The sequence below is a fragment of the Eutrigla gurnardus genome (genome assembly GCF_963514095.1).
Source record: "Eutrigla gurnardus genome assembly, chromosome: 3".
In the NCBI taxonomy this organism is placed as follows: domain Eukaryota; kingdom Metazoa; phylum Chordata; class Actinopteri; order Perciformes; family Triglidae; genus Eutrigla; species Eutrigla gurnardus.
In genome coordinates this window covers 652500-669450 of record NC_139917.1, presented here as the reverse complement: position 1 = coordinate 669450, position 16951 = coordinate 652500, and the positions used below count along the sequence as shown (strand labels likewise).

At 45.0% G+C, this 16951-nt stretch overlaps 2 protein-coding genes across 5 annotated transcripts in view; both read left to right on the top strand.

Annotated features, from left to right (window-relative positions):
- The window catches only part of ndufs8a (NADH:ubiquinone oxidoreductase core subunit S8a), a 172637-nt gene that overhangs the window by 72792 nt on the left and 82894 nt on the right, over nt 1-16951 (top strand). The gene's annotated exons all lie outside the window — the stretch shown is intronic.
- On the top strand, nt 1216-16495 carry LOC311010471 (uncharacterized protein). 4 transcript variants are annotated; one of them, XM_084004980.1, is made up of 4 exons: nt 1216-1612; nt 6405-6478; nt 14937-15051; nt 15454-16495. In XM_084004980.1, the coding sequence occupies exons 1-4, from the start codon at nt 1339-1341 to the stop codon at nt 16482-16484; spliced, it is 1494 nt and encodes a 497-aa protein (XP_083861106.1). In that variant the 5' UTR covers nt 1216-1338; the 3' UTR covers nt 16485-16495. The 4 variants fall into 4 exon arrangements, with proteins under 4 accessions (XP_083861106.1, XP_083861105.1, XP_083861107.1 ...); XM_084004979.1 differs by having other exon boundaries at nt 1217-1612; nt 6402-6478; nt 14940-15051; XM_084004981.1 differs by having other exon boundaries at nt 1217-1612; nt 6402-6478; nt 15481-16495.

Genomic DNA, 16951 nt, shown 5'->3' with positions numbered 1-16951 from the left:
TCTGTTGCTCTGCCTTTTTCTTCTGCATTTTCTGCTGTATCATCATATTTCTGTGAGCAGAAATGGATTTGAGCTCAGCCGCCGTCTTCTCCTCCTTGTCCCTCTGCTGCTTTGCCACTTGAAAACTGTCCTCGACCACCTCCCTGCGAAGTTTCGCCTCTAGAGGCAGAGTCTGGTCTTTCATGACCGGCTGTTTTTCTGCGATGGCTTCAGTTCCCATCTGGCGATTTCTCAGCACTTGTGCTTTGCCATCTTTGACCATCTTCTCCCGTTTGCCCGTTTGGCTTTTCTTTTCATCTCCTCCGCATCCAGTTTCTGTGCCTCGAGTTCTCTTTGGCGGGTTCTGGTGGAGATTTCTTCTTGCCAATATTCCAGTGCAGCTTTCATTGACTCCACTCTTTTCCTGATGTTTTAGCCCCTGATCATATAATTCACGGAGGCCCTGGAGTCTGACTCCCTCGTTCTTCACGGCTTGTCTCTCTTCCTCTGTCTGCTTTTCCTTTTTGACATGGACATTTTTGGGTCACAGTTTGAGTTTTTTTTTAAATCTGACACTACACAAGAAAATAATGCATCAAAATCAATATTTTTGCTAATCATTGACATATCCCAGACTGTGATTGTGTGACCACTGTGACCAGTTTGCGTTGAGTAAATGGAAAATAATTCATGTTTTGTGTTTTTTTTTTCATAAAAAAAAGTGGCATTATGTTCAGAAAGTGGCATTTAAAGGGTTAAAATCCTGAAAATGAATTCATATCAATAGTTATGATGAGGACTGATGCTAATTAACAAAATTGACCTAAAAAATGTTGATGTATAATGATTTTATGGCACTTTTTTGACATGCACATTTTTGTCATCTAAGGGTCAGTGTGTTCCCGAAAGGGTCCATAAGGATTAAGTATCTTCCCAATAAACAAAAAAATATAAAAACATATTCATTCATCCCGAAAGTCTCTTATTTCCAATAAACAGTTTCCAAAAATATCTAGGCTACACAAAATACGTTAATTCTTAACTACGTCTAGACTGCCCCCCCTCCCCCTCCCGCATCTCCGCTGGGCGGAATCAGACGGGCGGGGAACGGAGAGCACGTCCGAACTAGAGAGGCCTCTCGTCTTGGACAGAACTGATGCGCCGAACAACAAACTGACGTCATCGGGAGGCGACTCTCGCACCTCGTAACATCGTAGAGCCCGTAGAGGAAGGCGGACAGCCTGTAGAGGAGTGAGCGCAACAGCCGTCCGTCACATATCCGCGTGCGGACCTGTTCGCGAACGTGCACTGCTGGCGCGCGCATCCGCCCGGCCGCGCAGCAACAAGCCGACGGGCCTGATGGCGGACTGCGTTGGCTTCCAAGCGCAAATCGCCTCGATTATAGAGATACTCGCAAATTCGGCGGTGGCGGAGATCTGCAAGCTGGTGGACGATGGCTACGCGGCGCTGCGCGCTCAGATGGAGCAGGAGCGCGAGAAGAGCGAGGAGGAGAACGATGCCCTGCGGCAGAAGCTGCGGGAAATAGACGTGAAGATGCGGGGCTACGAGAGGAAGATGAGGAGACGGAGTCAACGGGAGCAGATGCACGCCGTTCATTTCAGGCCCCCCGAAGGTAAGGTGGTCGCCGCTGCAGCCGGCCTCCGGTCGCTGTCTGCGGGAGCGACAACACGGACGTGTCTTCTCCTCAGACACTAATGTGCTTATCGATGGGCTGCTGCACTCCGGTCTAGTTCCCTGCTCTAACTTCTGCAGCTCTGCTGTTATCACTGAGCACGCACACACACGCGCACACACACACTAGTGGACCCCAGACATAACTGTCAGCGCAACATGGGGCCACAATGGCGGTTATACTACACTGCAGACAGTGTATTAACCCATTCCTGACCTCCACCTCTCACTACTACACGTAATTTTAGGTTGATAAGCGATAAGGACTAAAATAATGAATATTGTAGAACTAGATTTTGATCTGATTTTAAAGAGGGCCGAGAGCAAGTAAAAGGTGTTGCGTTACTTGCACAAGCTGAACTCTGGGATCAGGGGGGCCTGTCAGTGCTGGGTCCTTGGAATTGTCCTAACTCCCCCCACTTACGGCGCCCGTGTGCGGGATCATTTGTGTTTGTTCGCATCACTTGTGCTAGATGCACTAGATAGGAAGCAGGGCTTCCCTCCATGTAGGCATCAACAACAGTTCATCCATCATGGCTGAGATAACCACTATTGCTGCTTTGTACATGTTGAAGCCCCAGATACACAAGGAAACCAAACAGCTTCCTGTCTGGGTTCATGACATCATCCTGACATCACCCAGAGTTGCTCGGTGAATTTCACCAAGCTGTATTCACTGTAAGACTGCAAGACTCGCATCTACGGTTTACTACAGCTGGATGAACCCAGAATGAACTATTTAGCTGTGATTTAATAGCAATAAACATATACTGATGCTGTGATGATGGTGATAATAACATTAAGATGGTGATTCATAAGTCTGAAGTCATGCCTTGTTAGGTCTGTCTGCAAGACGACAAGCAAACAACTTTTAAAATGCTTGTTTTCTGAATGGAGTCTGGATTGATGGGTGCTAGGCTATGCTCACATTGTAACTTCTAGGGCTGCTCGATTATGGGAAAAAATCATAATCATGATTATTTAACACGATAACTCATTGATTTTTGGGGCTGCACAGTGGTGTAGTGGGCACTGTCGCCTCACAGCCAGAGGGTCCTGGGTTCGATTCCCGGGTCGGGTTCCTTCTGTGTGGAGTTTGCATGTTCTCCCTGTGCAAGCGTGGGTTCTCTCCGGCTTCCTCCCACAGTCCAAAGACATGCAGGATGGACCTGTCTGTCTCTACATGTCAGCCCTGTGATAGACTTGTTACCTGTCTGTCTCAATATCGGCCCTGTGATAGACTGGTTACCTGTCTGTCTCTACATGTCAGCCCTATGATAGACTGGTTACCTGTGTGTACATGTTGGTCCTGTGATAGACTGGTTACCTGTCTGTCTCTACATATTGGCCCTGTGATAGACTGGTTACCTGTCTGTCTCTACATGTCAGCCCTGTGATAGACTGGTTACCTGTCTGTCTCAATATCGGCCCTGTGATAGACTGGTTACCTGTCTGTCTCTACATGTCAGCCCTGTGATAGACTGGTTACCTGTGTGTACATGTTGGTCCTGTGATAGACTGGTTACCTGTCTGTCTCTACATATTGGCCCTGTGATAGACTGGTTACCTGTCTGTCTCTATATATCGGCCCTGTGATAGACTGGTTACCTGTCTGTCTCTACATGTCGGCCCTGTGATAGACTTGTTACCTGTCTGTCTCAATATCAGCCCTGTGATAGACTGGTTACCTGTCTGTCTCTACATATCGGCCCTGTGATAGACTGGTTACCTGTCTGTACATGTCAGTCCTGTGATAGACTGGTTACCTGTGTGTACATGTCGGCCCTGTGATAGACTGGTTACCTGTCTGTCTCTACATGTCAGCCCTGTGATAGACTTGTTACCTGTCTGTCTCAATATCGGCCCTGTGATAGACTGGTTACCTGTCTGTCTCTACATATCGGCCCTGTGATAGACTGGTTACCTGTCTGTCTACATGTCAGCCCTGTGATAGACTTGTTACCTGTCTGTCTCAATATCAGCCCTGTGATAGACTGGTTACCTGTCTGTCTCTACATGTCAGCCCTGTGATAGACTGGTTACCTGTGTGTACATGTTGGTCCTGTGATAGACTGGTTACCTGTCTGTCTCTACATATCGGCCCTGTGATAGACTGGTTACCTGTCTGTCTCTACATGTCAGCCCTGTGATAGACTGGTTACCTGTCTGTACATGTCGGTCCTGTGATAGACTGGTTACCTGTGTGTACACGTCGGCCCTGTGATAGACTGGTTACCTGTCTGTCTCTACATATCGGCCCTGTGATAGACTGGTTACCTGTCTGTCTCTACATGTCAGCCCTGTGATAGACTGGTTACCTGTCTGTACATGTCGGTCCTGTGATAGACTGGTTACCTGTGTGTACACGTCGGCCCTGTGATAGACTGGTTACCTGTCTGTCTCTAAATATCGGCCCTGTGATAGACTGGTTACCTGTCTGTCTCTACATGTCAGCCCTGTGATAGACTGGTTACCTGTCTGTACATGTCGGTCCTGTGATAGACTGGTTACCTATGTCGGCCCTGTGATAGACTGGTTACCTTTCTGTACACGGTCCTGTGATAGACTGGTTACCTGTATGTCTTTACATGTCAGCCCTGTGATAGACTGGTTACCTTTCTGTACAAGGTCCTGTGATAGACTGGTTACCTGTATGTCTTTACATGTCAGCCCTGTGATAGACTGGTTACCTGTCTGTCTCTACATGTCAGCCCTGTGATAGACTGTCGGTATAAATAGTGAAAACTCGGCCGTACAAGTACTTGTGGAATTTCTTAAAGGGATAGTTCAGAATTTTGGACATAAGACCTATTTTCCAAGTGAGCCGGTGTGTTCGAGACGTAAGGAGACGTTTTCAAGAAATTTCATTCAGTTCTTCTAGTTGCCGAGTTCGCTTATGCTATGGCTAGCGCAAGTCAATCGTTCTTAGCTAGCATGGCATTAAAAACAGTCTTGCCCACTCCACAGTGCACCCGAGGCAAATCAATTGTAACGGCAGACTATCGATGTACATATGTGTTGATAGAATGTTTGAAATAAAACCAACCTTGCATTTTTAAGGATTTATGTCTCAGCAGCAGCAGCAGCGTGTCATACTTCCTAGTAGGCTATGTGGACGGAGTAATATCACCTAGCACTTATAAGTTACCGGTTCTATAATAGTTTGTTTACCTGCTGTCAGGCTGGAGGCTATTCGTAACAGATATACACCATAGAAATGTTGAAGGCCACAGGTGAGATAGTTTTCCAGATGTTGCTGTTTAAAAATGGCTTTTCAGAGTATGATGCCAAAAACCGTCTGAACTACCCTTCATTCAATGATGTTTCATGAGAAAACTATTGACAGTAGAGACCTAATATTTTGGATTTGTCCTATTAACAAGTGTGTCTTTGTACTTGAATTTTTTCAGGACATTCTGAGATGGTCAGGTGGGAAGATTTTCAGAAATTTAATGAAATGACACGGAATTACCCATTTGTTGACATTTTTGGAGGCCTATAACTTCTATTCTAATAGTGATAGAAGCCTGGAAATTGGTCTGTTAGTTCATTGTTGTACTACACAATTCTGCAGGCAGAATCAACATTCCTTACCTTAAGTCCTAAAAAATGTTGACGGCATGTGTGATTTTTCACTTTTTGGGTGCCCCTAGCACCACGACTAATTATCATATTTATTCTAAACAGGATTATTTGTTATATTTGGGAACTTTGGGGTCCAAAAACCCTCTCGGGCAGAGGTGACTCTTTTGTAACCCATATTTGGACCCCCAAACGACCATGTGGGCACTTGATAATCCTAATGGGATTTATACCAGATAAAGATACATATTTGTTCTTTCTTTCAATGAAATAAAACCTTTGACTATGAAGGTCCATTATATGAATTTTATTCATCATAATGCACCATTTTGGACATTTTTTCCAGAAGTCTGGAATGTAGATCAGAGAATTTAGTGATGATAAAGCATGAAAATAGTGGAAATAAATACTAAGTTATGCTCAATGATGGCAAACAATTAAATATTAGAAAAAGAAAACATTGAGAACATTACATTCTTCTTTGTTAGTGCAGAAGATATTAAAAAACATGAGAAAACGTACGAATTGGAGAGACGTTACACCTCGGCTAAACGATCAGTGGAACATGATCGCATCATTGCTTTATACCAAAAATAAGATACGGACGAAAAGAATATCACAGGATACAATATTCACAGATGTCGATGCAGGACAACAATCAGATTCAGAACACTTGTTTCGACGTGATTTGATATCAATGCTCAACTTTTAACGGTCTTTGTTAAAGCCATTTCAGAGCAAATAAACACAGCAGAGATTTTCACCAGGTAGTTGCCTAAACTGGTAAGTGTTTCTACACATCATTTCAACATGAATAATACCAGTGAACAGTGGTTAAAACAGGGAGTCTGAGCTCTAAATATGCACTGCTGATGTACACAAGATGTGTTGAAGACGGGAAGCATCTCTGAAGAAGTTGCTGCCTCGTTCCCCCACTCCACAGGCCACGGACGCTCATGCTGCATCGTGTCTTAGTGAGATCGTAGCCTGAGACTGAAGCTATAGCAGCTCATTCAGAAGCTAAGACATTTCTTTTAAGTGACAGACTGTACGTGGTGACACAGCCAAAATCCCACAAGTTCAAAAGGCAGGTATACCTGTGGACAATTCTTGCTCAGTGTCTTATGCTTTGTTTTGTTTTGTTGCAGTAGCTGAAAACCATCAGCCTGTGGTCCCGCCCCTTCCTGTTGCCTCTGCAGACAAACCCTTCCATCACATTTCACAGGTAAATCAGCAGATTTTTATCATTTCTATGTCGAAGACATCACTACATGGACCAAAATCCTGACTTGGAATTCAGCTGCAGATAGTGAATGCTTATTATTTGTGACTTGACACCTGACTGTAACCTACGTGTATGAACGGTCCCATAGGTTGGTCCTGAACTGTGTGATGAATGAACCTGAGAAATGAAGATATGTTAATGTCTAGGGCTGAAACGGTTACTCAAGTTATTCCAGTAACTCAATTCCAAAAAATGCTTGAGGCAAAAACTCTGCCTCGAAGCTTCGTTAAATTCCTATCTCAGCATTATGTGGCTGCTCAGTGCGATCATTGTTCCACACGGACCGTTTCTGAGGAAGCCAGGGCTCCAGAGTGCGTCCATTTAGGGCACACGTGACAAAAATCAGTGAAATGCGGCTAAATATGTTCCTTGGTCGCACCGGCACTCCGGTAATGTTTTTTCCCCCACAGCATACATCATCATCATCATCATCATCATCAGAGTTTCCCACATGGTGTGCGATCCGCCTTGGGGCGCAGCTGCTTAGAGCACGGCAGAAACCGGATCTCCAACATCCGCTCAAAGTCTTTCTTCCTCATCATTGTCTTTAGGGCCTTACAGAGATGAATCACCACGCTCTGAGCCAATCAAAGTAATCGGGCGCAAAAATGAAGACAACTGTCGATCGTTTTCCATCTGAGCCGGTTGTGGTCTCCGGTTCGCCGCGGGCAGGCCAACATTGTGCATGTTATCTTGGTTTGAAAGAGGAGCCAGGACTCCAGTATAAAGTTTTAAAACACTTGTTTCTTTATTTATACACAAGTTAGGCTCAAATCTATTTATTTATTTGCACATGTAAAAGGAATGTTGCGAGCAACAATGACTAAAACATCTCCCCTAAAGATCAGGTTCACAGCCGGCCTGGCTCCCTCAGGCTTACTGCAGGTGAGAGGGGATAAACAGTGATTTATTACGTTACACACGCACCTGGCAGTAACTATAACACGGCACCTCTATAGAGCAACCATAACCACTGCACACACTCAAAAGCAACTCCTGCCGGTGTACACAGCAAACCCCAAGCCCCTCGGTTTAAGGCAGGCTGAGCACACTTGGAGATTGAAAGCCGACTGCTTAAAGGGATAGTTAGTAAGTTTGGACATAAGACCTATTTTCCAACTCAACCGGTGTGTTGGAGACGTCTGGAGACGTTTTCAAGACATTTCATTCAGTTCTTCTAGTTGCTGAGTTCGCTGTGCTATGGCTAGCGCAAGTCAATGGTTCTAGTTAGCATGGCATTAAAAACGACTCCACAGTGCACGCGAGGCAAATCAATTGTAACGGCAGACTATCGATGTACATATCTGTGTTGATAGAATGTTTGAAATAAAACCAACCTTGCATTTTTAAGGATTTATGTCTCAGCAGCAGCAGCGTGTCATACTTCCTAGTAGGCTATGGCAGCGGCGGACTGATATCACCTAGGCAAGGCAAGGCAACTTTATTTGTATAGCACATTTCATACACAAGGCAGACTCAAAGTGCTTCACATCATAAAACAAAGTGAGAAGAAAAAAAAATAGAAGAATTAAAAGAAAATAATAAAAAATTTAAAAATGCATTACAGAAAGAAAGGAGAATAAAAACATATTTGCAATAATTAAAAACAGTGCAGACATTAAAAGATTTAGCAGAAAGCTATGGTGAACATAAAAGTTTTCAGTCTAGTTTTAAAAGTGGTCAGAGTTGGGGCAAGTCTTACATCTTCAGGAAGTTTATTCCAGCCGTTTGTTGCATAGTGACTAAATGATGCTCTCCCGTGATTGTTGTTTACTCTGGGAATCACTAACAGATTGGTCTCAGAAGATCTTAGTGGTCTAGAAGGCTTATGTAGTGGGAGCATATCAGTGATATACTTCGGCCCTAGACCATGTAGTGATTTATATGTGAGCAGGAGGATTTTGAAATCAATCCTCTGACATACAGGGAGCCAATGTAAGGATTTAAGAATTGGTGTAATGTGCTCACATTTTTTGGTCTTTGTAAGAACTCTAGCAGCAGCGTTCTGAACAAGCTGTAGCTGCCTGACAGTTTTTTTTCGGAAGACCTGCAAGGAGACCATTACAGTAGTCTAGCCTACTAGTAATAAAGGCATGTACAAGTTTTTCTAAGTCTTGAGCTGACATGAGCCCTCTAAGTCTTGCTACATTTTTGAGGTGATAGTAGGCTGATTTTGTTACTGATTTAACGTGACTGTCGAAATGTAAATCAGAATCCATAATAACCCCAAGATTTCTGGCTTTGTTTGAGGTTTTCAGGGACAGAGAGTGAAGGTGTTGAATTACTTTAAACCTTTCTTTTTTAGCACCAAAAACAATTATCTCAGTTTTGTCCTCATTTAGTTGTAGGAAGTTTTGGCACATCCAGTCTTTTACTTGCTCAATGCACTGGCACAGAAGAGCTATGGGGCGATAGTCGTTTGGTGATAGTGCTACATAGATTTGGGTGTCATCGGCATAGCAATGGTGGTCAATGTTATTATTTTGCATGATTTGTCCTAGTGGGAGCATGTAGATGTTGAATAAAGTTGGCCCCAAGATTGAACCTTGGGGGACTCCACACTAGGGGTGGGAAAAAAAATCGATATTGCAATATATTGTTGTGCTCTCTGTCGCAATAAATAAATCGATACACTGACGGCAAATATCGATATTTTGGGTCTACAGGTTTTTTTAGACTCCCGTCGGTGCGTCTAAGAGTTTACGGTTCTCCGGAGCGGATCCGCGGGGGCCGCCCGCTGCCCGGTCTGAGCTCCAAGCGGGTTTCACACAGCCGGGTTTGATTGCCTATTTACGGGCAGGATTCCGAGCGGCGCGCTAGAGTTTAGAGGCTCACGGACTCACGGACTCTGGCATCGGGTACCCCGAGGCGGAGGAGGAGGGTCCGCCGATGTGACCCGCCAGCGCTGCTCTCGTTTCCCCCGCTAGAGCAGCACCGGTTCAAAAATGTGCGTCATGCGCGAATGACGCGAATGAAGCGAATAGTCCAAAATGATCAAGCGGCGCGATACACGCGATTGTATTCGCGTCTATCGCGTCCGGTGTGAACGCCGCATAAGCGTGGCCGTGTGCTGGCCGGTGCTGTGCTTCAAGCGCTTTTCACACAGCATTGAGGGCATGAAGACCCACTTTTCGGCCGGGCTCGATTGCCTATTTACGGGCAGGATTCCGGGCGGCGCGTGTTTACCGTCCGCCGGAGGGTCCGCATGTGTGGATCCGCGGAGCCGTGTGGGCATGTGGCCCGACTTCCCAGGTACTGGATGGGTGAACATAACTCTGCACATAATTGGTTGCATACTGAAATGTGCCCAATATTTCATTTAATTCTGATGTTATTCTTATCTTGTTTAGCTATTGTTAAACTAAAACGGGCCCAAGTTTACATAAAACAAGTTGCTACTGACTTTTCAGTATCAGAAAGCACTGTCCTGGTTTACATAAGACATGTTATTAATGTTCATGCACTTTAATGTGTCCAGCTGGACAGTGTTTATTCATTTGTACATTGTACGAAGTTTTGGAATTTATTTTTTACGCATATTTTTTCTTTTTCAGTCACATATCGTGATATATCGTTGATGAAATTTCTTGCAATATATCGAATATCGCAGATATCGTGTATCGTGATATTATCGTTATCGTGGGCCAAATATCGTCACAGTATCGAATCGTGAGTTACCCGTATCGTCCCTACCCTACTCCACACGTTACATTGGTAGGTTCTGATACAAAGTCGCCAATGGAAACAAAATAGTTCCTATCTAGTAGATATGACTTGAACCAGCTTAAGACTGTGCCTGAGAGCCCCACCCAGTTTTCCAACCTGTCCAAGAGTATTGAGGGGTCGACAGTGTCAAATGCAGCACTGAGGTCTAATAGCATTAATATTGAAGTTTTGCCAGAGTCTGTGTTAAGACGGATGTCATTTACAACTTTAATAAGGGCCGTCTCGGTGCTATGAAAAGGTTGAAATCCTGACTGGAAGTTGTTGTGTCAGCCAGTTGAAGCCAGGAAGTGATTTAGTTGTTGGAGGACAACTTTCTCAATTATTTTACTTATGAAGGGTAGATTTGAAATTGGTCTGTAGTTGTTGATAATAGAGGCATCTAGGCTCCGCTTTTTTAGAAGAGGTTTAATGACTGCAGTTTTGAAGGCCTTTGGAAAATTGCCTGATTGAATGGAGTTATTAACTATTTGCAATACGTCTATTGATAGGCAGTCAAAAACATTCTTAAAAAAGTTGGTAGGTAAAGCATCAAGGCAGCAGGTGGATGATTTTAGATTTGTCACCGTTTCCACTAGAGTTTTAGAGTCTATGGCATTAAAGCTTGCCATGATTGCTGTGTTACTTTTGCCTGAACAGGGTGGTGATCCAACTTTTTTGTTTGAGATATTGATGGCGCGTCTGCTGCCTTCAATTTTATTAGTATAAAAGAATGCAAACTCATTGCATTTCTGCGTGGAGTGGAGTTTAGCTGGTATTTGTGTTGGGGGGTTGGTCAGTCTGTCAACAGTTGCAAATAGGGTTTTCGCCTTATTAGTGTTGTTGTTTATGATATTGGAGAAGTATGTTTCTCTCGCACTTTTTAAGACTAAATTGTAGGCCCGGAGGCTCTCTTTATAGATGTCATGGTGAATATGAAGTTTAGTACTCCGCCAGATTCGTTCAGCCTTCCTGCACTCTCTTCTCTGGGCTGTCACAACAGCAGCTTTTCTCCAGGGTGCCTTTTGCTTACCAGAAATTGTTTTAACCGTAGCAGGTGCAATGACATCTATGACATTCAGAATTTTGGAATTAAAGATGTTTACAAGGGCTGCACGGTGGTGTAGTGGGTAGCACTCTCGCCTCACAGCAAGAGGGTCCTGGGTTCGATTCCCGGGTCGGCCTGGGTTCCTTCTGTATGGAGTTTGCATGTTCTCCCCGTGTAAGCGTGGGTTCTCTCCGGGTTCTCCGGCTTCCTCCCACAGTCCAAAGACATGCAGGATGGGGATAGGTTAATTGGTGACTCTAAATTGCCCGTAGGTGTGAATGTGAGTGTGAATGGTTGTTTGTCTCTACATGTCGGCCCTGTGATAGACTGGCGTCCTGTCCAGGTGAACCCTGCCTTCGCCCAATGACAGCTGGGATCGGCTCCAGCCCCCCCGTGACCCTGAATACAGGATAAGCGGTAGAAAATGGATGGATGGATGGATAGATGTTTACAAGATCATCAGCATGACATGGGTTTAGAGGTGGTAATGAGGAAATGGCATTTTTAAAGAGTACATTGGCATGTTCATTGATGTACCGCTTTTTGACCTTATTTGATTCGGTTTGTGTGTCAGGAATGAAAGAAATATTAAAGAAAACACAGAAGTGATCAGACAATGAAGGATCAGTCACAAAAACATCAGAAACATGGAGACCTTTTGTGATAATCAGGTCCAGGGTGTGTCCCTTACAATGAGTAGCCTCTTTCACATGTTGAGAAAGGTCAAATGTGTCTAGAATATTAAAAAGTTCGTTTGCACCCTTGTCATTCAAATCATCAATATGAAAATTAAAGTCACCAGTTATAACTAGGCAGTCAAAATCAGTGGAGATGCTAGACAATAATTCAGTAAAATCACCGAAAAATTTTGACGAATATTTAGGTGGCCTGTAAATAATTAACAGGAGAACTCTGGGAGAGCATTTCAACACAGCACAAAGATATTCGAATGATGGAAAAACACCAAGTGACATCTGTTTCCCCTGAAATGTATTTTTAAATATAGCAGCAACCCCTCCACCTCTTTTCCCAGATCTACAAACATCAATAAAATTATAGTTGGGGGGTGCTGTCTCAATCAGAATGCTTGCACTGTTATTTTGTTCTAGGTGTTCAGGTGTGTATTTACTGGCTGGATTCCGAGCAGCGCGTCTTAGAGTTTTGAGTCCGACGGAGAGTCCGCACGTGTGGATCCGTGGAGCTGCCCGCTGTTGGTCCGCGCTCCAAGGGCTGTTCACCCAGCTCTGAGGGCACGAGGGCCGACTATTCGGCATGGGTCAGGTTTCTATTTAACGGCGGGATCCCCTGTAACTCGTCCGAGGGTTTACGGTTCTACGGACGGAGTGGAACTGCGGGTTTGCGGTGCCTAATTGTGGGTTTGCGGGGCCGTGTGCTCTCCCGTGTTCGAGGTCCAAGCGCTTTTCAGACAGCCTTCGGGGCATAAGGGCCGACTAAAGGCTACTATGTCCCGTCCGGGCTTCTGTCACGCGCTTCTCTGTTGCAGTGTTGTGGTTACTTCACAACTAACCAGAGCAAAGTAAAATTCCGCTGCTGCTGAGAAACTAGTGGATGATTCATGCGATGCAAGGTTAGTTTTGTTTCAAATATTATTCTATCAACACAGACATCGACAGTCTAGTGTTTTAATTGATTTGCCTCGGGTGCACTGTGGAGTGGGCAAGACTGTTTTTAATGCCTGGCTAACTAGAACCATTGACTTGCGCTAGCCATAGCACAGCGAACTCTGCAACTAGAAGAACTGAATGAAATGTCTTGAAAACGTCTCCAGATATCTCCAACACACCTGTTGAGTTGGAAAATAGGTCTTATGTCCAAAATTCCGAACTATCCCTTTAACCTGGGGCCCGTTCCAGAAAGTAGGCTCAACCAACTCTGAACCTAACCCTGAACTCTGAGTTTTCGGTTCCAGAACAGCAGTTCTGAATTAGTACAATCAACTCTGAGTATGTAAACTCTGAGTTACGCGCGTGCCTGCCGACTCTACGACGCCATCATCAATGGAGCTCCGATACTACGAGTCACCATGGCAACCGGGAGAGAGTTATTAGATATTACTGAGTGTTTATGTAGAAAACGAGCTCATCCTGAGAAAGCAGAGCAATGTAACTGCAGCAAAGTAGAGATAGTTGGCGTGGCAGACATTTACGGCCCGACTTAATGTGGAACTGAATGAAACAGTCGATTGGTCTAAAGGTGATAACTCTCTATTTTCAGATTTGCACAGTGACACTGGTGTAATGGCTAATGGTTAGCAACGCTGCCTATGGTGCAGGAGACAGAGGTTCACCAGGATAACACCCCGTGGTTCACAAAGTAGCACAATGAACAAATTATAATTTTCATATAGGTGTAATCCCCCCAGGAAAAAACTAAGATTAAGCATAAGAAAATTGCACAAATACGTAGACTAAATATATAAAACATATTAAACAGTAAATATAAGCGGCTATTTCAACAAAGAAATGTCATTTTTCAGAAAAAACGTTAGCAAAAAATGTAAAGAGCTCTGCAAAGAATCTGGATTATGTCCACGATATGAAATGTTGAAAATGTTGGAGAATATTGTTTAGATATGTGATCGGTAGGAAAAACGGTAATTTACTTCTAAGTAATCAAAATCCTCTCCCGACATAAAGCTGCTAGAATCACTTTTATTTCCGTATCGATTAGGGTGACGAGGAAAGGACGGCAATTTTTTCAGAGTTGGTTCAGATTCCGGAAAAAGGCGGAGACATGTAGGAGAAACTCAGGGTATGTTGAAGAAAACCTGCCAGCGAGCAGGTTAGGTTCATAGAGTCAGTTACTATGGTAACTGACATAAAGGTTGAGTTACCTCTCTTTCTGGAACGGAAAACTCCCTCTTCTCAGGGTTAACAAACTCAAGAGTTTCAGGAAAACCTACTTTCTGGAACGGGCCCCTGGTCAATGGTTGGGAGAGTTGTCGGAACAAACAAAATAAACAACAGCACAACATACAAAGGAGCGCAATCCCGCTCAGCGATAGCTGCTCAGCTGAACACATCAACCAAACACAAAATAGGAAGAGAAAAAGGAACAGCAGTCAGGCCATGCACCGCAGTTCCTCATGGACCAAACGACTGTCACAGGGTGCCCACACTGATCTGCCCGACACTCGTCGGCTCGTTTCCCCCTGTTTTAATGACGACAATCATACAATATGGTCAGCATTAACATGCACACACAGGTGCGTAGTGGGCCAAGCAGCCCGCCCACCGCAGGGTCTCAGCGTCAGGCAGCCACAACCCGGAGCAGTGAGGAGTCAGACATTATAATAACATTTAACACTGTTTATCACCAAAGACGAGCATTTTAAGTTTATTTTTAAGCCATTTAGGTTATTTTGATTTCTTGTTTGTGTTGAGATTTAAAGAAAAAAATCCTCATGTATCTTTAGCTTTTTTTTTTCTTCCTTTTTTCTTATCTTTCTTCCTGTTTCTAGTCATTGACTGTGTTAAGAAATGAACAGTGTATATGGGAACTTAGACAATTTTTATCTGATTACTCAATTAATCGATGGAATACTCAGTAGATTACTCGATTACAAAATGATTTGATAGCTGCAGCCCTGTTAATGTCACATTCCAGCTGAGTTTCACTGTGTCACAGCAGGAGGAAAGCAAGGCGTTGCCACTGGTGAAGCAGGAGAACGAGGAAAGAGATGACTGCAACCTGGACCTCAAGGTGGAGGTCAACATCAGGGCAGAGTGTGGCCTGTCGACTGGTGAGTGTGGCTCTGTGCATGTGTCACCGCTTGTTCTTCTGCTGTGAATACAAACGGAGCGGTGCTAGAGGTATACTTATAGATAGTGGCAGTGCTATACCAGTTTGCAGGTATTTTGTTTAATCAAAAAATATTCCCTAGGATGGAGTTGCAGCAAAATTTACTTCCAGGTTTTTTTTAATTGTTTCAGTAAATGAAATTGAAATGAAATGAAAACCCTTTTTTTTTCAGGCAAGAAAAACTGATGCAGAGAATGTTTTGTCTTTTGTGATTTAGTCTGATATATTGTAAAGAAAATAGTTTCTGTCTGGCTTCATGAAATCCAAATGTGTTGAGATCCAGTGCAGTAAAAGAGTTTTCTTCTTTGCATTTGTCTTTATTTCTCTCTTGAACGCCTCTCAGCCTATTCCCCCGTCTGTCTGTCTTCAGCCATGGAGCCCAGTGAGGATTCCCCCTCCAGTGATATTGTCCCTGACGCCAACACCACCCAGCCCTCCTCTTCCCTGACTGATGCCACAATGGACCTGACCTGCAGGCCGCGAGCCAAACGTAAAGCCACCATGGCTCTGGGCAACAGTTTGACAGTCAGCAGTGGGGGGGTCACGGCCCCCGGGGCCGCTCCCAGGGACCTTGGAGGGAGCCTTATAGATGGCGCTCTGAAGCCAGAGATCCAGACAGAGGACGCTATAGAAGAGGAACTTCATCCCTCTGTTTTGTCAGTGCCTGAAGCCTCAGATGAGCCCAGCCCAGACCGCCTCAATAGTCTGGGCATGGACCTGGCCTGGATGCAGGAGAGGGTCAGCCATCTTGGTGCAGCGTATGCAGTAGCACAGTTGGGTCTGGGGAACACAGAAACCCCATCTGGCTCCTTCCCCTCTCAGGGAGGAGGAGACGCTCTAGATGGCCCTCCAACCATGCTCTTCCCAAGTGGCACTCATGAAATGGCTGCTTTCACTGCCTCCTTCGACATTGCCTCCGCCGCTGCAGCTGTTGTGGCTGCACCACCTCCACCGCCTCCTCCGCCTACAGCTCCTTCTACCACCACGACCGGCCCGAGGCGGCCTTATAGGAGCGGCGCTGCTGCTGCTAAAGAGCCAGTAGGGTGCGGGGTGTGCGGCCGTGTTTTCCCCAGTGCAGCTGCACTGGAGCTGCATCAGCGGGTGCACACGGGGGAGAGGCCCTACACCTGCCCCCACTGTGGAAAGGGCTTTGCCCAGCCCAACAACCTGCGGGTCCACCTCCTCATCCACACTGGGGAGAGGCGTTACCGATGTACACTGTGTGGGAAGAGTTTCATCTCGTCCAGCCACCTGAAGAGACACCGCACGGTTCACACGCAAGAGAAGCCCTACAGCTGCTCCCGATGCGGACAGTCCTTCAGCCAAATGTGTAGCGTTCGTAGACACCGGCAGCAGTCCCAGTGTGGCCTCTAGACCACCAGACCATGTGGACGGCATCTGGAACCCATCCTCAGAATGACTGAAATCTTTTACACGGGAATTCTAGCAACTTATGTAAGCATACATAAAGAAGCGAGGCATGGTGTGATATCAAAGCAAGTGGAGTTCATGTTTACCCTTAATCATAGCAGTAAATGTGAATTCCGTTTTTGAGGGAAGGATTTTCCCGAAAGCCCTCCCAGCCTTTGCTTACTCCTTGTTTCAAACTGAGAGAGCATCACAGAGGGGATTGTAAGAGTGCCTAAGACGGTGTTGATCACACTTAATCCATGGATTTATCGTTAAATGGTCTTGTTTGTGTTTACATGGCTAATGATGATGATGATGATGATGATGGCTGGGTACATCACAGTATACCTGCAAGGCCCACTCACCACCAGGATGAACAGAACCATGACAGCTCTATATTATTTAGGCTTATTTAGAACCGACTTAAAATA

Coding starts and splice junctions, on each gene's coding strand:
- LOC311010471 (XM_084004978.1), top strand. CDS start 1,339: ATGGCGGACTGCGTTGGCTTCCAAGCGCAAATCGCCTCGATTATAGAG. Junction 1,613..6,401: donor TCATTTCAGGCCCCCCGAAG/GTAAGGTGGTCG, acceptor GTTTTGTTGCAG/TAGCTGAAAACCATCAGCCT. Junction 6,479..14,936: donor CCTTCCATCACATTTCACAG/GTAAATCAGCAG, acceptor ACTGTGTCACAG/CAGGAGGAAAGCAAGGCGTT.